The 21353-nt window shown below is 36.6% G+C and overlaps 2 protein-coding genes across 5 annotated transcripts; both read left to right on the top strand.

Moving 5' to 3' along the window:
• Nucleotides 1-1663: 1663 nt before the first annotated feature.
• Nucleotides 1664-18459, top strand: LOC131652035 (uncharacterized). 4 transcript variants are annotated; one of them, XM_058921802.1, is made up of 15 exons: nucleotides 1664-2088; nucleotides 7380-7461; nucleotides 8281-8778; nucleotides 9095-9260; nucleotides 9361-9513; nucleotides 10394-10491; nucleotides 10678-10769; nucleotides 11745-11815; nucleotides 11904-12039; nucleotides 12525-12584; nucleotides 12668-12750; nucleotides 13097-13173; nucleotides 13279-13349; nucleotides 17827-17884; nucleotides 17999-18459. In XM_058921802.1, exons 1-15 carry the CDS (start codon nucleotides 1865-1867, stop codon nucleotides 18119-18121), a joined length of 1992 nt encoding a protein of 663 aa, XP_058777785.1. In that variant the 5' UTR covers nucleotides 1664-1864; the 3' UTR covers nucleotides 18122-18459. The 4 variants fall into 4 exon arrangements, 1 of the variants encoding a protein (XP_058777785.1); XR_009298560.1 differs by lacking the exons at nucleotides 17827-17884; nucleotides 17999-18459 and having other exon boundaries at nucleotides 12685-12750; nucleotides 13279-13340; XR_009298562.1 differs by lacking the exons at nucleotides 13279-13349; nucleotides 17827-17884; nucleotides 17999-18459 and having other exon boundaries at nucleotides 12530-12584; nucleotides 12685-12750; nucleotides 13097-13167.
• A 192-nt stretch (nucleotides 18460-18651) lies between these two features.
• LOC131652036 (cytosolic sulfotransferase 5-like) lies at nucleotides 18652-20134 on the top strand. The gene has a single exon (XM_058921803.1). It carries the CDS (start codon nucleotides 18667-18669, stop codon nucleotides 19669-19671), a length of 1005 nt encoding a protein of 334 aa, XP_058777786.1. The 5' UTR covers nucleotides 18652-18666; the 3' UTR covers nucleotides 19672-20134.
• Nucleotides 20135-21353: the final 1219 nt, after the last annotated feature.

The following is a 21353-nucleotide window of genomic DNA, read 5'->3' as shown; positions in this document are numbered from 1 at the left end:
ACAAAATATTATAAATATTTATAATTAACATAAACTCGCTATTTTCACGGGACACTATCACCACAATACCTTTTTTTAATCAAACAAAATATTGCATTTGTAATAAATTATTCACCTTAAGATTTAAATTACCCGTGAGGACGCACGAGTCTTCTACTAGTTGTTTTAAATAATGCTTATCCTACCATTGCATGTTGCTCAGAGATCAATCTCTCAACATCTCTTAGGACATATGAGATATGAATACCAGAATTTCAACTTTGTTTGGGAGAAGGTCGCTCGTGGTCAAGTCCGCGTTCTTCACGTTCCTTCCCAACACCAGATTGTTGATATCTCCACCAAAGGCCTCATCAGAGTTCTCTTTAATGATTTTTGGACCAGTCTAAGTGTCTGTCAACCTCGCGCTTCGACTGCGAGGGTATGATATAATACATATTTATTTGTTAAAAGAATATATATTTGTATATAAGTTCCACATCGGCTATAATATGTAATGAACTGTAAATCTCTCTCTCTCTCTCTCTCTATATATATATATATATATATATATATATATATATATATATATATATATATATATATATATATATATATATATATATATACAATCTCTATAGTGCTATTGCGACACAGTTGGTCTCAATATCTCTCAATATCTTACAAGTTCATTTAACCTCACTCTGATCACTTATAAGCATATCAAGAGGCATCGCTAACTTACCAAATAGGATTTCCTGTAGATACTTAAAATCGGTAAATTTCTGAGTGGTTTCCGTCTCTTTTCTTACTCTACACTCTTACACATCAAGAATACAAGTAATACACATATTGTACGCATTGACATACTATTATAGTTCAAGTTTTCCTATGAACAAGACACAACGATTATACACTTAGTTCCAATTTTCCTAGGAACTAAACACGTTGACCTTATAGTATCGATTTTTTTAGGAACTTAACACCTTTAGAAGGATAATAAACATGCGTATCAAGGCATGCATCAAGTTTCCTAACATTCTCATAGCAATCAAGCAGCATCAAGCATGAAATCAACAATTAAGCAAAGCATGCATTGTGGTTGAAGAAGTCACAACAAACGTATCCGTTAGGGCTCCTAGGATTGACTGTAATTAAGTGTCACATAGTCACAAGATTCATCATTCAATAAGTGTTAATACTTACACTAGAAGCATTACATGAAAATTCAAATTCTTTAACAAGATTACAACATACAAGCATTATTTTTAATCCACCATAAGATAGAGCATTGAACTAGCTTTCCAACACATTCAACCACATCTCAATCAGAATTACAAAATTCATTTTATGGAGATTTCAAGGAGCATAATCGGTTAACAAAACACGTAACCGGTTACACACCAATTCTACCTCATATTTTAGACATTCTTCATTCATTTGGATTACTAAAAGACCATCTAATGAATAATGATATGCTTAGAGAAATTAAGGCATTACACCAACATGATAGATAATGCATTAAGAAGAAGGAGAAATAAATAAAATATTGGAGTGTTTCAATAAATAAAAGAAATGAAGATTATAATTCTTGCTGGAGAGAATTATGCATCTATCTAAAAAAAAAGAAGCTAAATTCACACTATTTGTGATTCTCAAAGAAATAAAACTTTTTTATTGTTTTAAAAGAAAACAAATACCCATAAAAATAGAAAGTACAGAAAAACCAAATACAAAAATATACAGAAATCAGTTAAGAGAAAAAAACAAAAAGCTACTAGTAAGTTGAATTCCGAAACCCACCGCGTTAGAAAGTTGCAACTGCAAGATCAGAATCAGAATTCAACTCCGATCACCACCAAAACCACGATCACACCGCACGAACGCGATGGTATCGCCAACGCCGTCGTCGTATCTTACGCCGACGCAGAGGTACGCAGCCGGAGCCTTATTCAGCCTGGCTCTACACCAAGCCCAACTTCACCAGACTCATCCGTTAGGTCTATCAACCGACGAATTTCCTTCTTCGAGTAGTTCCACCACCCGTGCGGTTTTCGAAGATCCCGACCTTTGGGTTCACCACACCTCCGGTTTGCTTCGCCCTATTTTCATGTGCGTCTCTTTCATCTTTTTCATGTTCGCATTTTCCGTTACACGATACCTCAATTGCATTTTTTTTAATTCATTGCAATTTTGTTTTGGAAATGATGATTTTATTGATGTATAATTATTGTGAATATTGAGATGAAGCATATTACAGAGAAAATTGAAGAGAAAGATTGAAGAAGAGAAGAGAAAATTTCATTATGCTTCACTGCTTATCACTATTGCAGGGGATAAGCTTTTATACATTTTGAATGATTCCCGAAGGAGGGAAATCTTACACGAGCCAATAGAATGAAAGCATGCTAATCTATCATAAGCTGCCACTTGTACATGTTAGTAATATTAGACTAAATCTAATTAGAAACTATATTTAGTTTAATATTCTAATAGCCCCTCTCAAGCTAAGCATGATGGATATTGATCATGCCAAGCTTGGAGACAAACTTGTTGAATGTTGAAGTAGGAAGAGCCTTAGTGAGGAAATCAGCAAGCTGTTCTTGAGTAGATATAGGTAAAAGACGCAGTAATCCTTTTTGAAGCTTCTCTCGAACCAAGTGACAATCAATGTCCAAGTGTTTAGTCCGTTCGTGGAATACCAGATTAGAGGCAATGTGCATCGCACTCTGGCTATCACAATAAAGAACAGGGGTTTTTGAACATGTAATATGTAGTTCCTTCATCAAAGCAATCAACCAAAGGAGCTCACATGTAGCAAATGACAGTGCACGATATTCAGCCTCCGAGGAAGATCGAGATATCGTTTGTTGCTTCTTTGCACGCCAGGAAATGAGGGAAGATCCAATAAAAAAACAGTAACCCGATATAGATCTTCTAGAGTCAATACACCCTGCCCAATCAGCATCAGAAAAGCCAGAAAGTTGAAGCTCAGAACTTCTACGAAACAATAAACCTCTCCCAGGACTGCTTTTTAAGTACCTGATTACTCTGCAGGCGGCATGATAATGAGCCATAGTAGGGCTGTGTATGAATTGACTCAGCTGCTGGGTAGCATAAGTGATGTCTGGCCGTGTGGTGTTCAAATAGAGTAAACGACCTATGAGTCTTCTATAAGCTCCAATGTCTTCAAATGGCTTTCCATTGTCAGCATGGAGCTTGACTGAAGGATCAAGAGGAGTGGGAGCCGGTTTTGATCCAAGGAGACCAGATTCTTGTAACAAGTCGAGACAATACTTGCGTTGTGATAGCGAGATTCCTTCCTTGGAATGAGCAACTTCCAACCCAAGAAAATATTTCAGCATACCAAGATCTTTGATGCTAAAGTTCTTGTCTAATGACTGTTTGATTCGAGAGAATTCGCACATGGAGGTGCCAGCTAGGATTATGTCATCCACATAAACGAGGAGAGCCGTAAAATCATTGTCAGTTGTCAAGGTGAATAAGGAGTAATCAGAAGTGGATTGAGTGTAGCCTTGTTGTAAAAGTAACGAAGTTAACTTCTCATACCATTTTCGACTAGCTTGCTTCAAACCATAGAGGCTTTTCTGCAGCTTACATACTTGATTAGGTTGACAATGCTTAACTCCTTCAGGTATAATCATATACACATCTTCTTGTAGCTCTCCATGAAGGAATGCGTTATTCACATCCAGCTGATGCAAAAACCAGTTGTTGATGGCAGCAGTAGCAAGCAGAGTCCGGACTGTAGTGAGTTTTGCCACTGGGGAGAAAGTGTCAAAGAAGTCCAGCCCTTCAATTTGGTTGTATCCCTTAGCAACCAACCTTGCTTTATATCTCTCTATGGTGCCATCAGCTCGATGTTTAACTTTGAACACCCACTTGTTACCAATAGGCTTAACATTGGATGGCAAGTCTACTATGGTCCAAGTTCCATTCTTGTCCAATGCTTCTAGCTCAGAATCCATAGCCTTAACCCAATGATCAGATAAACATGCTTCTTTGTAGGTTCTTGGCTCATGAATGAGGGTGATATTAGAAGTGAAGACACGATGAGATGCAGACAAGGGAGTTAATGAATCATAATGTGAAATAGGATAGAGGACTTTAGTATTACCTGAAGATTTCTTGTCTGCTGAAGCATCAGAGGCACTGCACACATAATCTGAGAGATAGTGAGGGGTGGTTTTAGTTCTGGTAGGTCTATTTTGTTGAGGAACAGGGTCAGTATTAGTTTCAGTTTGTATGGGTGATTCATGAGGATTGGAATTGTCTTCATGAGTCACATCAGGCTGTACAGAGTTGTGGTTGTGTTGATCTAAGGTATTATTTGTGGTGCCTTGTGGAGGATGAAGGAATTGTTCATGCTCAGGGGAATAACTAGGATAATTTTCTGGTTCAAGAGAATTAGGTACTTGTTCACAGTTAGTAGGAGAATTTGATAACTTTGGAGGAATTATGGTTTTTGGATCATTATAGGAATGATATTCCCATGTGGCAGAATTATCACTGGAATATGGAAAAATATGCTCATGATGAATGACATTCCTAGAGACAAAAATTTCATGATTGTTAATGTCATATAAGACCACACCCTTCATGCCCATTTTATAACCTAGAAAAAACACATTTTCTGCCTCTTGGCTCAAGCTTAGTTCTATGCATGTGAAGAGTGGATGCATATACTAATGAGCCAAAAACCTTAAGGCTATGCATGTCAGGAGATTCATTAAAAAGTATGTGATGAGGAGACAAATTATTTAAGACTTGTGTAGGGAGTTTATTGATGATGAAAGTAGCATGTAAGATAGCATATGACCAAAACTTCTTTGGAAGTTTGGATTGAAAGAGAAGGGCTCTTCCTACATTTAACAAGTGTTGATGTTTCCTCTCCACTCTACCATTTTGTTGTGGAGACTCAACACAGCTTGTTTGATGTATGATGCCTTTTGAAGCATAAAATTCAGGCATGCTAAACTCAAGACCATTGTCAGATCTAATAGTCTTAACAGTAGTGCCCTTTTGATTTTCTATGAGTTTAACAAAATTTATAACATGCTGTCTAGTTTCAGCTTTGGATTTCATGAGTGTTATCCATGTAAACCTACTACAATCATCCACAGCTGTTAGAAAATATGCATGGCCATGTATGGACTTGACAGCAAGAGGACCCCATATATCTAAATGAATTAACTCATAAGGGTGAGCAGCTCTACTTTTACTAGCAATATAGGACAGTTTTCTATGTTTAGCATAACAACAAACATCACACACATCTTTATTATTGATAGTAATGAAAGGGAATTGAGATTGTAAGTACATCAAACGATTTTGGGATAAGTGTCCCAATCTAAAATGCCATAGGGCTTTATCAGGTAAAGAAAAATTTGTAGCTAAACTATGAGCAGAGGCAGGATAATTTTGTGTGTGTGGAAGTGATGTTTTGGTGTGTGCCTCACTATCCCTTAGTGTCAAGTAATACAGTCCATTCTTTTGCTCAGCAGAACCAATCATCCTCATGGTTGGTTTGTCCTGTATAGTGCATTTGGAATCAAAAAAGGTCACAATGCAATTAGATGACATACATAATTTTGATGCAGAAATAAGATTTAGACAGAATTCAGGTATTAACAAAACATTATATGCAATGAGGGTAGAAGAGAAATGAACTGTACCAGAATACTTAGCAAGTATGCAATTTCCATTTGGCAATTTTACACTAATAGGAGTAATTTTCCTATATGAATGGAACCAATGAGTGGAGCTACATATGTGGTCAGTAGCTCCTGAATCGATTATCCAAGAACTAATGTGAGATTGATGCAATGCATGAGATGTGCTACCTGCTGATGAATGACCAACAGTCACTTGATTGGAAGAAGCATGTCCTGACCCTTGTGCAAGGCTTGATTTCTGAAGTATCTCCATTAGGACATTGAATTGACCTTGAGTCATAGGAGCATTGTCATCTCGTGTGTCAGTATTATTGGTTCCAGACCCATCATCATTGGCATCTGAAGTAGTATTGTTGGCTGTGGATTGGAAGCGATTCTGCATATGAGGTGGAACTCCATGCTTCTTGAAACAATTTTCTACTGTGTGATTGGTTTTCCCACAGAATGTACATACACGATTGCTACCATGCTTGAAATTGACTTGTTTCCCCCCAAATTTCTTGGAATCAACAGCATTGATCAAGGTTTGGGATTCATCTGCAGCTATGGGAATATGAACTTGGCGTTCGTGTTGAATAACCATAGAGAAAATCTTGTTCATCGGTGGCAGGGGATCCATTAGCAAGATTTGTGACTTAACAACAGCAAATTGATCACTTAATCCAGTGAGAAAACGAATGATCTGTAAGATTTGATGATTAGATCTTGCACTGCACATTGCAGCGCAAGTGCATTTGATACGACATGTGCACATAGGTAAAGGCAAGTAAAGATCCAGTTCTTCCCACAAAATTTTAAGATCAGAAAAGAATTCGGTTACCGATTTTGATTCTTGCTTGAGATTGTAGATTTCTTGTTGTAGCTCGGAAATTCTGATGAGATCACCTTGGGAGAATCTTTCTTTCAGGTCATTCCAAACATCCAAGGCATTCTCCATGAACACGATTGATTGAGCAATCGAATCTGAAACTGAGTTCATGATCCAAGAATGAACAAGCATGTTGCATCGATTCCACGCCCGCACGGAGGGATCGAAGGGATCTTCAGGCACCGGGAGCGATCCATCGATGAAATCGATCTTCATTTTGCCACCAAGAGCACGCTTCATGGATCGAGCCCAAGAATGATAATTCGAACCGGTTAATTTGGGAAGGACTGTAACAGAACCAGGACCATCGCTGGGATGAACGAAATACGGAGAAGTGGGATCCATGGCAGGGTCGGTAGGAGGATTCCGAGGAGGAGCCATGGAAGAAAAGAGTGATCAACAATGGTGGAGCAGCGGAAATAGGATCGAAATGGCGAATGATACCATATTGTGAATATTGAGATGAAGCATATTACAGAGAAAATTGAAGAGAAAGATTGAAGAAGAGAAGAGAAAATTTCATTATGCTTCACTGCTTATCACTATTGCAGGGGATAAGCTTTTATACATTTTGAATGATTCCCAAAGGAGGGAAATCTTACACGAGCCAATAGAATGAAAGCATGCTAATCTATCATAAGCTGCCACTTGTACATGTTAGTAATATTAGACTAAATCTAATTAGAAACTATATTTAGTTTAATATTCTAATAATAATGGTAAGAAACTAGCTTAAGTTAATTTCATTCTTGTTTTATTTGGTTTTTCCTAATCAATGTTTTGAAGTTAATTAATCACATTATTATTGTGCTAAGTTTGGTCCTGTTTTCTCTGAACAGATATCTAGATATTGATTCTGGAGCATGGTCTGGACTTGAGGAAACTTCTGGATCTTCTTTGGCTAGTCGTCATGTCGGACCAGTATGTAATTCTACTATTTCCTCACTTTCCCTTAATATCGTGATGTATACATCCTCATAGATTAATTATGTACTAATATTTTAGAGTTAGAGTTTAATTTTGATACATTGCTAGTGTAAATTTTATCATATTGTCAGCAAATCACATAGTTTTTTTGTATTATAAAGTATTTCAATGATCTGATGAGACGGTGATGATTGATAGATAATGTAAAAGATCTATACCAATGATGTATATGAATTAAATGTTTTGTTCTGTTATGCCTTCTTATGCTTTGATGCTTTAGGTATGTTTCTTTCTTGTTTTTGTTCATTTGGGTAGGGGTTTATGATATTGCACTTGTTTGTTCCTTGTCTTCCTATTTATACACGTGTAATTGGTTTGCCTCTTAGCTCTTATTAGGAATTGGACTCTTACAACGAGCAAGATCGTGGTTGAAAATGATATCTCATGAATATTTGGATTGTATTTTTAAACACTGCTGTCGATAGAAAGAATTTCCAAAAGATACTTAATATATAAGTTTCCATTTTGTTCAAGAAGAGCTTAACAACACAAAATGTTTGACCAAAAAACCACCAAGCTATGTTTATTGTTAATATTATTAATTACTCATGTTACCTGTTCCACACTTCCACTGTTGTTTTTTTTTTTTGTCGTCTTCTTCTTTACCTACTATTTCATTGGAGTCAGTGTATTTTGTTTATAGAGTTTGGTGCTATGTGACATAACTTTTTGTTTATTGTGTTCATATATTTTTTTGTTGATTTTCTTTTTACTAAATAAGTCACTTAAAAATAAAGCATGTGAATGTTGCAGTTCTTGAGATTATTGTCAGAAGAATTTGATAATGATGATTCTCAAAGGTTAGATCAAGAACTTGCTTTATCAGAAGCAGTTGATGCATTAGTTCTTAGCTTGGAAAAAAATTCAGAGTCTTCTAGGTCAAAAAGAGAGAATTTGCGTGAATACGAGCATCAATGTCGTGAGAAGTTTTCAACTGCTGATGTTCAACCTAGCTCTGAGAAGGTAGACACGCATTTGGAAACTCAGCAAGAGGAAGATACTCTTTTCTTTGAATGTGAAGATCCACAGGGGTCTTCTAATAGTAATACTGATGGAGGTCCGGTTGAAGAGGTAATGATGCTCAGCTATCAGAGGAAAATGACAGTTCTCCATCAACTTCTTGCTGCTTGTTTGTCAGATATAGGTGAAAAAAACACAAAATATACTCGTAGAAGAAAGGGGTACGATGCTCGACATCGCGTGGCTTTACGGTTGCTTGCAACTTGGCTCGATATCAAGTGGACAAAATTGGTTTGTTCAAATAAATCTTTTGATTAGTAACTTTATGTGATTGTAAACCAATTTTTTTAAGTTGAAGTGATCAAGATATATGACAATAAGAGTTGTTTTTACAGTTTATAATCTATTAAAAAGCATACAGAGTATCAATTCTCACACTGGTGAATACTGCCAATAAATTCATCTTAATTTTAAAGATACATGTTGAGCCTGATTCTACCTTATTACTATATCTTATAAATTATCCTTTTTTTAAATCTCACATTAACTGACCCCATAGCTCCATATCTTCTACTTCTAATAATGATAGTGAAATTTCACTTTGCAGGAGGCAATTGAGATGATAGTTTCTAGTTCTGCAATGGCTATCCTTAAAGAGCAAATATCAAATAAAGAAACCCAATCAAATGAAAGCAGTTGGGCTAAATGGAAGCGGGGTGGCATTATTGGCGCTGCAGCATTAACGGGGGGAACTTTGATGGCTATTACTGGTGGTATAAATGAATTCCTCCATAACATATTTTCTGTGTTTTGATTTGAATTGAATAACTTTTCTTGTGGATTTGACTGTTTTCACTTTTAAGCATAAAACAGGATTAGCTGCCCCGGCAATTGCCGCAGGACTTGGTGCTTTGGCTCCAACTTTAGGTACTTTGATCCCTGTGATCGGAGCAGGTGGATTTGCAGCAGCTGCTAGTGCTGCAGGAACTGTTGTTGGTTCTGTTGCTGTTGCCGCCTCATTTGGAGGTATGCGCGTGTGTTTGTGTATATATATTTATGTATGCCTATGTGTGATTGGATTTTTAGAATCTTCTCATGCTAAGTAGGTCTCTGTGATTTCTGTGTTGTTTAATGATACTATCAGCACTACCAAGTCATTATTCATATGCTTGTGTGTCTTATAGATTTAGACTGGCATCTTTTTCAATTTGGAGTTTCGGAATGATCCCTGACGTGGTTGTTTTTGTGCTGCATTACTGATCAATTTATACATTTTGTTGCTGCAATTTGTTGATAACTTGTTTGCAGTAATTTATTGAATGAATAAGTTTTTTATCAACCACACAAACTGTAAAGGGAAATGTTTAAATTTCCTTTTCAGAAGACGAGTTATAAAGATTATATGGGATTAAAAATGGCATTATTAGAGAGAGTGTTGGGGGTAGCACCTATAGTAGAAAAGATGGTGGAAATTAGATTTAGATGGTTTGGGCATGTAGAGAGAAGACCTATGGATTCTTTAGTTAGGGGAGTAGACCAGATGAAGGGTAGTCAAACTGCTAGAGGTAGAGGAAAGTTTAGAAAGCCTATAAGAGAAACTATTAAGAACGATTTTGGGATAAATAAGTTGGATAGAAACATGGTTTTTGATAAAACATTATGCTGTAGTTTAATCCCTGTAGCCGACCCCACATAGTAGGAAATAGCTTGGTTGTTGTTCTGTTTTACAGCTCTTTAACATTCAATGTACAATATTTTTTTGTAGCACTACTACATATTATTTTTATTTGTTTTAGAACATATTTATGACCGAAAACAATTTTCTTTTACCTTGAAATGATGTTCCTGTTAATGATGTTCCTTTTCTAGATAACAAAAATATTTATGTATCTCTTTGTTCTACCAGCTGCTGGAGCAGGGCTTACTGGAACCAAAATGGCTAGGAGAGTTGGGAGTGTTGACGAATTTGAATTCAGAGCTATAGGAGACAATCATAACCAAGGCGTAAGCATTTATTGATTTCATATTCTTACTTTTTGGTGATATTTTTTGCTTGATTGAGTTATGATCTATGTGCATGCAAGGACATGTATGCATGGACCTTTTCTAACCTTTCTTGTATTATATGACAATACTTTTGCACTTAGTTCATTGTTCCATATCAGATTTTTGTTCGACTAATGCTTGCAGATTCTGGGGGTTGAGATATTGGTCTCCGGATTTGTCTTTGAGGAAGATGATTTTGTAAGGCCATGGGAAGGGCAGAATGACAATTTGGAGAGGTAGAAATTTTTTCATTTTCAATTTCCTAAACATGCTCTTTCTATAATCTTTATTTAGGTAAAAGTAATTGATATTGTTAAGATACCACATCAGCTTGGTATAATGCAAAAATAATCCTTCTGTTGACTTTGATAATCCTTCCCTCTTTAGCTAGTATGGCTGATTTCTTGATTCTTGCCTACTGTGGAATAGTCACAGATATTTCATGTGAATATTTCTTTATGTATTAAGTTAAAGAGTAATGCACCATGAGTTAATGCTTTTTTTGTCTTTTATTTCGAGTTTTTTTAGAGTTTTCAGTTGTTTTTTTAACAGTTCATTTGGTTTGGTCTGGTCTTGGAAATATTTAAAAGGATGCACTGTAAATAGATTTCTTTCTTGTCTTTTATAATTTTATTTTGACTCTTGTAATGTTTATCACTTTGTTTTGAACATTTCAACTTTTGGGCTAGTATTTTTTCACCATTTGGTCTGGTCTGTGAAATATTTCAAAGGATGCACAATGAATGTAATTTATCTCTTATTTAAACTTTTTTAATGTTTTCAGTATTTTATTTTGAATGATTCAAGTTAAACTTTAACCAATATATGTAACCTTTTTTTAAAGCTTTCTTATGCAGGTTTTGAACAATTCTTGTAAATTATTGCATAGCTTTTTTTAATACATATAGCTGATTTATTTCAACTGCTATGCAGCTTATACTATTTGACTACAATTCTATCAACCATTTTATATAGCAGATTTTTAGCTTTCCGTCATTTTCTGCAATCTGTTATTGATAACAATTATAACGAGTTTACTTGTGAATATTATTGCTTAATATAGTTTTTATTAGCCAAGTACATGTCAATACAACATGCTAATTAGATATTATCTTATGGAAGTGTAATCTCATATTTTCCTGCTGATTCCGTTACATTTGGAAAAATGCAAGTTAATACCCTAAAGACTTATGATCCTTGCCAAAAGTTAGGTATGCACTGCAGTGGGAATCCAAGCATCTAATTGCCGTGAGCACTGCAATCCAGGATTGGCTAACTTCAAGTAATTGATTTGGGTTTGAGGCTACTAATGTTTTTTAATATTATAAAGTAGAAGTTTGTATGATATCAGTATTTTTGTAATGCGTTAGGACTTGCGATGGAGTTGATGAAGCAAGGGGCAATGCTGACTGTCTTGAGTGCACTTTTAACTGCATTGGCTTGGCCAGCTGCATTGCTTTCAGCGACTGATTTCATAGATAGCACGTGGTCGATTGCTATTGACAGGTTACATTTTATCTCTTCGTTCTAAGGGGAATAGAACTTTTGCAAAGTCAAGGAAAATCATCTACTTGTCTTTTGTTACTTAACAGGATATAGGCAATTCATGGAGTTTCTATTGTTTTTTGCTGGACAATATACTGTGACATAATTGATCGTCGCTGGATTATGATAGAATATGCTTTAAAAACTGTCATGGAAGTTGACAACTGCATGTTGTCATATGTGCAATTCCTAGCTCTAAGGCTTCATCATATCCATGAAATATTGCATTTTAATTATTTTTTGTTTGTCTAATTGCAAAAATATCTAGCCAAAACCATTTAGTATATGAATTCTGAAAAGTCCATGTGCTTGGGGTTGCTAGGATATATATGTGCATGTTTCTATTTTTTTAGGTAAACGGCATAGTAAAAAGGGATGTTTCACTGTTTCAATTCCATTTAAAGTTTATCATTTATTCTGCCTGTCTAAGTTATTTTACTTTTCAGATCAGACAAGGCAGGGAGGCTGCTTGCTGAAGTATTATTAGGAGGATTGCAGGGAAATAGGTATTATCTTGTTTAGAAGTTTCTTTAAAAATTCAGCTCCAATAAAACAATGGAATATGCAATATTTTTAATCTGAGTTTCAGGCCTGTGACACTTATAGGTTACTCACTTGGAGCAAGAGTTATTTTCAAATGTTTAGAGTGTTTGGCTGAAACAGAAAACCATGGTAGGTGTTTCTAATTTGTTTCTTTTAAATTTTTGTCTTCAATATGATAGATTATTTTCCTTTCTTTGCTTGGGGATTTTTAATCTTATTAGTTACTGGTCAATGGACAAGCTTTCCCCCCTTTAAAGCTTTTCAACTCTGGTGATGTGTACATTACATGAAACTTCATGTCTATGTGGGTTTCATGTTTATGCGGGTCTTTTGTGTGTTTATCGGTTTAATAAGATGTTACCTTTGTTATTGATTTGAAGGCACTTCTTCTGTTTATTGGCAGCTGAAATTAACAGTTAAATACGGTTTTACCTTTGTTATTGATTCAAAAGGTGCTCCTTCTGTTTATTTGCAGCTGAACTTGTGGAAAGAGTTGTCCTTCTTGGAGCGCCCATTGCAATAAAGGACGTGAATTGGGAAGCTGCTAGAAAGGTAGAAAGGAATTCAAATTTTCTCTTGATAGTGCATTCTCAGTCTCACATGTATGACAAAACTTTAGTTTTTTATTAGTTTGAATGGTACTTTGGTATTCTGTAGATGGTAGCAGGAAGATTTATAAATGCTTATTCAACAACTGATTGGATGCTTGGAGTTGCTTTCCGTGCCAGGTACGTGAAAATGTAGTGATAGAGTTTGTACTGCGCTATGAAATCTTCCAATTGGTCCACAGTTCATAGGCACAATTCTTGCAGGAACTCAGTTCAATTTTTTTGAATGGCTTGAAGTTGTATTTGTAGATCTCTCTACAAAATCTTATAGACCAGCAGTATATGCAATTATATGCATTAAGTTGCAAAATACGGGGCACTCTGATGCTGCAACAGTAAAAAGTATTTCATATTTTCATTGATAATGTTTCATGACTTCCATCTATTGATCTACCCAAAACCTTCTGCGTATGACCACAAGGCACCTTCTCAACTAATCCATTCAGAGTGTTGAAATACGAGAGACTAAGAGACATTTGAATAAACCGTGTGTTTTGTAAAGCACTACGGAGACTTTATTATATATAGAGAGATTACAACTAATTATATGATATAGTCGATGTGGGACTATTCTATATACAAATATTATTAACACTATATATTTACAAATATCAACACTCCCCCTCAAGCTTGAGCATATAAGTCGAATGCACCAAGCTTGCCACATATATAATTAGTTCTGGGACTTCGTAAAGATTTTGTAAACACATCTGCTAATTGATCATTGGAGTTGACAAAGCTTGTGACAATGTCACCTGATTCAATCTTCTCTCTGACAAAGTGACAGTCTATCTCAATATGTTTGGTCCTCTCATGGAAGACTGAATTTGAAGCAATATGCAATGCAGCTTGATTATCACAAACAAGTGTCATTGGTCTTGCTTCTTCAATTTGAAGTTCTTTGAGCAACTGTTTTAACCAAATGAGTTCACATGTTGCCATTGCCATGGCCCTATACTCTGCCTCGGCGCTTGATCTTGCAACTACATTTTGTTTCTTACTTTTCCAAGATATAAGGTTTCCTCCAACAAGTACACAATACCCAGAGGTGGATCGTCTATCAATGGGTGACCCTGCCCAATCAGCATCGGAGTATCCAACTATCTGAGTATGTCCTTTATCTTCATACACGAGGCCTTTTCCCGGAGCACGTTTGATGTATCTCAGAATTCGGACAACAGCATCCATGTGTTCTTGGCAAGGAGAATTTAAGAACTGGCTTACCACACTAACTGCAAAAGAAATGTCCGGACGAGTGACTGTGAGATAATTCAACTTTCCAACCAATCTCCTATACCTTCCCGAGTCAGATAGGGGCTCCCCCTGATTGGGTAGGAGTTTGACACTTGGATCCATAGGAGTATCAGCTGGTTTAGCGTTCAACAAACCTGTTTCTTCCAAAATATCCATAGCATATTTCCGCTGAGAAATCACCAAACCATCTTTAGATTGGGCTACCTCAATACCCAAGAAATAGCGGAGTTTACCAAGACCTTTTGTATGAAATTGATTCGAGAGATGTTGTTTTAACTGGAGTATTCCCTGCTGATCACTGCCAGTTATGACAATATCATCCACATATACAATAAGATAGACACACCCTTGGGTAGAGTGACGATAAAACACAGAATGATCAGCTTCACTACGGACCATACTAAACTGTTGTACGACAGTGCTGAATCTGCCAAACCAAGCTCTCGGAGATTGCTTAAGACCATAAAGCGACCTGTGTAGCCTACAAACCATATCTGAGGACTCCCCCTGAGCAACAAATCCAGGTGGTTGCTCCATATATACTTCCTCTTCAAGATCACCATGTAAAAAAGCATTTTTGATGTCAAGTTGATGAAGAGGCCAATGTCGAATGGCTGCAATGGCTAGAAGAAGTCTAACAGATGCCATCTTGGCTACAGGCGAGAAGGTATCACTATAATCCAACCCAAAAATCTGAGTGTATCCTTTGGCTACCAAGCGAGCCTTAAATCGATCAATCTTACCATCTGGACCAACCTTCACTGTATAAAGCCAACGACAACCTACTAAAGATTTTCCAGGGGGTAGAGGGACCAGTTCCCAAGTACCACTGCTTTGAAGAGCACACATTTCGTCAATCATTGCTTGCCTCCACTCAGGTTGAGATAATGCTTCACCTGGAGTGTTAGGAATAGAAACAGAAGACAAAGAAGACAAACAAGTATACTGCAGAGGAGAAAGACGATGATAACATAAATCAATATAATGTGGAGAAGGATTTCGTGTTTGACGTATACCTTTTCGAAGGGCAATCGGAAGATCAGACTCAGGTTGCGGGATCGGATCCAATGATGGCGAAGGCGTTAGAGGAGAGTCTGCAATGACCTCAGGGACATATACTGTATCAGGGATAGGTACTACCTCAGGGATAGGTGTGACAGACGTGGGTTGACGACGCTGATATGTTTGAAGTGGGCGAGAAGTGGGGGGGTCAACCGTAGGGCTAGAGTGATGGTGGATAATGGGAAATGGGACATCCGGAAGAGGTGTGGGAGTACTATCCTGAAGGGGTTCCGGAGTTACTTGGCTGGACTCGAAATATGGAACAGACTCGAAGAAAGTAACATCGGCCGATACGAGGTATCGTTGTAGAGTATGTGAGTAGCAACGATAACCTTTTTGGGATCGATGATAACCAAGAAAGACACACTTTAGTGATCGAGCTGATAGTTTATCAAGACCAGGAGAGAGATTGTGTACAAAACATGTGGACCCGAAGACTCGGGGAGGAATTGGGTGAAGTGGGGAATTGGGAAAACGGATTGAATGGGGGATTCTATTGTTAAGGACTAATGAGGGCATGCGATTTGTAAGGTAACATGCCGTTAGCACAGCATCCCCCCAAAACCAAAGTGGAACTTTACCATGGAGAAGTAGGGTCCGAGTAGTTTCTACGAGATGCCGATTTTTGCGTTCGGCTACCCCGTTTTGTTGAGGTGTATGAGGACAAGATGTTTGGTGGAGAATACCATTGCCGGACATAAAAGTTTGAAATTGTTGGGATAAGTATTCACGAGCATTATCACTTCTTAAGGTACGAATAGACACACCAAACTGAGTTTTTATTTCTTTATAAAATTTTTCAAAAATAGAGAATAATTCAGATCTATTTTTCATTAAAAATAACCACGTGCAACGTGAAAAATCATCAATAAAGGTGACAAAATACCTAGACTCAAGTGTAGAGACAGTACGCGAGGGACCCCAAACATCAGAGTGAACTAAAGCAAAAGGGGATGAAGCTCGTTTATTGACTCGATTTGGAAATTGACTACGAGTGTGTTTCCCTAACTGACACGACTCACAATGTAAATTAGACACCTTCGATAAACTTGGCACCAACTTCTGTAGTTTAGGAAGACTAGGATGACCTAACTGAGCATGGATAGTGAGTGGGGAATCTTTGGCTGAGCATGCCTGAGATGACACTGAGAGGTAATAAAGGCCTTGAGACTCACATCCGACGCCAATCGTCCGTCCCGAATTCCGATCCTGCAGGGTAACATTACTATTAGTGAAAGTGACAATACAATCAAGAGACCGAGTTAAACGACTGACTGAAAGTAAATTAAATGGACAATTAGGTACATAAAGAACCTAAGTAACAGAGAGAGAAGGTAGAATTTGAACAGTACCAATCCCTTCAGATCGGGTTTGAGAACCATTGGCAGAAGTTATAGTAGGTAAGAAACCCGAGGTAGAGAGGGAAGTGAAAAGATTTTTATTACCAGTAACATGATCAGACGCACCAGAATCAAGGACCCAGGATCCAAGAGAAGATGATTGAGAAAGGCAAGCAGATGAATTACCAGTGTGTGCAATCGAAGTAGTATAATCTGAGTTCTGATAATTTTGATACCACTTGAGAAAATCATCGTAGTTTGGCGTAAAGTTCTGAGTAGCCATGAGTATCAGATCTGGAACAGTTGCACGGTGGCAAGTGGGGCGATGGAAAAATCGTCGGGATCGACCGAATTGGTGGAGACGTTTCTGCCGGTAAGGTTAGTTAGCCGGAAGGTTGCCGGAAACAATAGCAGCAACAACGAATGGCGGCGGCGACCGGAGAAATTTGAAAACAGATGCCGAAATGAGTCACGGCAGTGTATGGAAGGCAAACCGGAGTTATGACACGGTTTGCCAAAAAATTTCTCACCGGACGACAGTGGGTCAACCGGGTAAAGCACGGTAAAGATTGTCTCTCAATAGGCTCTAGATACCATGTTGAAATACGAGAGACTAAGAGACATTTAAATAAACCGTGTGTTTTGTAAAGCACTACGGAGACTTTATTATATATAGAGAGATTACAACTAATTATATGATATAGTCGATGTGGGACTATTCTATATACAAATATTATTAACACTATATTTACAAATATCAACACAGAGAAAGGTTGAACTCACATCACATGACAGTTGGCACAATTATTTCTTACTAATTAAGTGCATGCTTAGGTGATTTGAATAGATTTTTCTATTAACATGTTTTTCAAAAAAAAATTGGACTACTTGCACACTTTTAGTTTACAGAAAGTAGAAACTAATCTAAAAGTTTTGTGCAGCCTACTTTCTCAAGGTTTAGCTGGGATCCAGCCAATTGATATACCTGGGATCCAAAATGTAAGTTTTTCCATCCTCTTCACTACACAATACTACTTTTTTTTTTTGGATATTCTAGAGCTCACAATTTATTAGATTTGGACATTCTGCTAAAATGGTTCGGTGGATTTTCAGGTTGACGTGACCGATCACATTGAAGGTCACTCGTCTTATTTGTGGGCTACACAGCATATCTTGGATGAACTTGAACTGGAAACGTATTATCCTGTATATAACAGCAGTCTTCCTAAAGAGTAAACCCATCCCAATTTCACCTTTTTCTTTCTTGTCTGAATATAAGGAAGATAAATTTCTAGCGTCACTTTTAAGAGGATTTGGATTCCCTCATGCATGAGTTGTGTATTGTTGTCAATTTGTCATATAACTAAGTCTCCCTCAAACATGTAATCATGGATTTAAATTTAATATATCATGTTCAACCATAAATGAAAGCTTAAGATGGTCCATTAAGTTTGTTAGTTACATGGATCCGTGTCTGACGGAGAGGGAGAATCAGAAGGTGGTCTGAGTTGGAGAGAATGAGATGCATGCACGTGATTATTGAGGAAGTTGATCTGATGCTGGGGTTAGAATCATATTATAATATGATTTAAAAAAAGGTTGTGAAAATGATTTAATAATAAAGTCAGATTTGTATTCTTATATTGTACTATTATATTGGTGTAGTGTTATGTTATTACTCTCTATATATGAATCAACTCGATGCGGGATGTGCAGTTTAACCATCTAATACCAAACCATTCTATATTGAGCTTTAAAACTTCCACACTACTATACCCAATATGGAAAAATCAAGTGATGAAAACTCTCTAGTGCCAAAATACTTGCAAGAAGTTGACTTAACTGGAGAATACAAGGAATTGATATCCACCTTACCATTAGAAAAAGGGTGGATTAAAACCCCTTTTCGTCAATATCAAGGATGCTGGATTGGCTCAAGAACTCTCCAAAATGTTTTATCTTGTCAACGACACTTTCAAGCACTTGACACTGATATCCTCTTAGTTACCGTTCCCAAATCAGGTACCACTTGGCTTAAAGCCTTAACTTTTGCTTTGCTAAACCGTAATAAATATCCAAATATTCATCTTAACCATCCATTGCTTAGTTCCAACCCTCATGATCTTGTTCCATTTTTTGAACATGATCTTTACATTAATAAAGAAATTCTTCCTAATCTCAACTCATTATCTCATCCAAGACTTTTTTGTACACATCTTCCTTATGATCTGTTGCCAAAATCTGTGAAAGAGTCAAGATGTAAGATTGTGTATCTTTGTAGAGATCCTAAAGACAACTTTGTCTCATTTTGGCATTTCATAAACAATCTAAGACCACAAAGTATGGAAAAACTTGCATTAGATGAGTTGTTTGAGAGTTTTTGTAGAGGAGTGAGTCCTTTTGGACCGTTTTGGGAGCATATACTAGGATATTGGAAGGAAAGTTTGATGGAAAGATCAAATAAGGTTATGTTTTTGAGATTTGAAGAAATGAAAATAAAGCCGAATTTTTATTTGAAAAAACTTGCCGAGTTTATGGAGTCTCCATTTTCTAAAGAAGAAGAATCCAAAGGTGTGGTTGATGATATATTAAATTTGTGTAGTTTTGAAAAGTTGAGTGAATTGAAAGTCAATAAGGTTGGAAAAGTGGCGACAGGTGTTGAAAACAAATATTTTTTTCGGCGCGGCCATATTGGAGATTGGAAAAATCTTCTTACAACTGAAATGGTGGAGCAGTTAAACACTATCATTGAAAAGGAATTGGTTAAACATGGACTCAATTTTTAGATTTTTATAATTCTATTTGATTAACAGGATGAGTAATGGCCGCACTTGCCTAATTTCTTTCCTGTACTATCCACCACCAGTATTATTTAGTCTAAGCTACTTACTATGTTTGACAACCTCTACTTTTACAAGATTGTTTTTTTATGAGATTACAAGATTGTTTTTCCATTCATTCTATTGATTATTACTACTAGTTCACATTAAATAAAATCTAATTAAAAATTGAGTAAATGGTAACAGAAAGTATTCTCGAAAATAGATGTATATTTAAATTACAAAATCATTTAGGATCAGTTGTTAGTGACCTCACCCATAGTAATGATTCCTTGTTAAATTGCTGAGACAATGATTGTTTTGTAATACTAGTATTATAGATGAAAGGTTGATGTAATCAGCCGAGACAATGATTATTTTGTAATACTAGTATTATAGATGAAAGGTTGATGTAATCGGCCTCTTTGGTACTTGTTGAACTAATGCAATTAGAGTAGCTAATGGAAGTAGGGGTGGCAAAAAAGGCGGTGGCCCGCCGGACCGGCCCGCGCACCCGTCTAAAAATGGCGGGTTGGGTTAGGATTTTGGGTCCGCCGCCCACCAAAGTTCACCCCGTCAAAACCCGCCGCCCGTGTAAGCTCGCCCTACTAAAACCCGCCGCCCGCTAAAGCCCGCATCACCTATTTATTAAGCTCGTTTCGCCTTAAGTCTGTCATTTTTCAGTTAATTCTAGTAATTCAAATTTTTGATGTTTTTATTTTATACATTTATTTGTAAATATATGCAATATTTTTTATGAAAATTTTATTTAAAGATGCTTTAACAAAAATTGTTATAAAAAATAAGTGAAAATTTAATTGAAAGGTAAAAAAAAGACTATTAATCTATTAAAAAAATGAAAGAAAAATAAATTAAAAAATAGGCGGGCAAGCCCGCCGCCCGCCAACCCGCCAACCCGCCACCTTAGCGGGGCATACATGATTTTTATGTCCATTTTACTTTGCGAGCTTGCCTGCCCCGCTCGCTTTTTGGCGGGCATTAGGCGGGGCGAGCGCGGGGCGGACGACCCGTTTTGCCACTCTTAAATGGAAGCATTGGCAGAGAATTTATGTTATTTCACGAAGTTGAATGATTTAACGGGGAAAATTCTATTTATACAATTGATTTTAAACTGAATAAAGGTAAGAAAATACAATATCTGAAAAGTAGTTATAAATAGCTACTAATTTATTTAATTAAGAATTAATTATCCCTAGGCTTTATATCTTAACAATTTCTCTCAATCAAAGTATGGTAGATGTTTATCATGCCAAATTTGAAAATAAAATTATTGAATTGAAGAGTAGGTAAATATTTTATTAAGAAATTTGCGAGATGCTCTTGTGATGGGATTGGAAGTAGGTGCAACAAGCCTCGTTGAACCTTTTCACGCACAGATGACAAACAATTTTTAGGTGTTTCGTTCTCTCAAGAAAAACTGGATAGGAAACAATATGCATGACACTTAGGGTGTCATAATATATGACAAAAATCTTGGAACAAGTGATATAAAGATCCTTTATTAGAAACATCATCCAAAGTAATTCTCAGGTAGCCAATGGGAGTGTCATGTACTTAGTTTCAGAAGAAGAACGAAAAATAGTTTGTTGTTTCTTTGCATGCAAATAAAAAATCAATGAAGATCCTAA

This window comes from Vicia villosa, linkage group LG2 (genome assembly GCF_029867415.1).
Source record: "Vicia villosa cultivar HV-30 ecotype Madison, WI linkage group LG2, Vvil1.0, whole genome shotgun sequence".
Classification (NCBI taxonomy): domain Eukaryota; kingdom Viridiplantae; phylum Streptophyta; class Magnoliopsida; order Fabales; family Fabaceae; genus Vicia; species Vicia villosa.
Note: the sequence above shows the minus strand (reverse complement) of the source record. Positions and strands in the feature narration are given on the sequence as shown.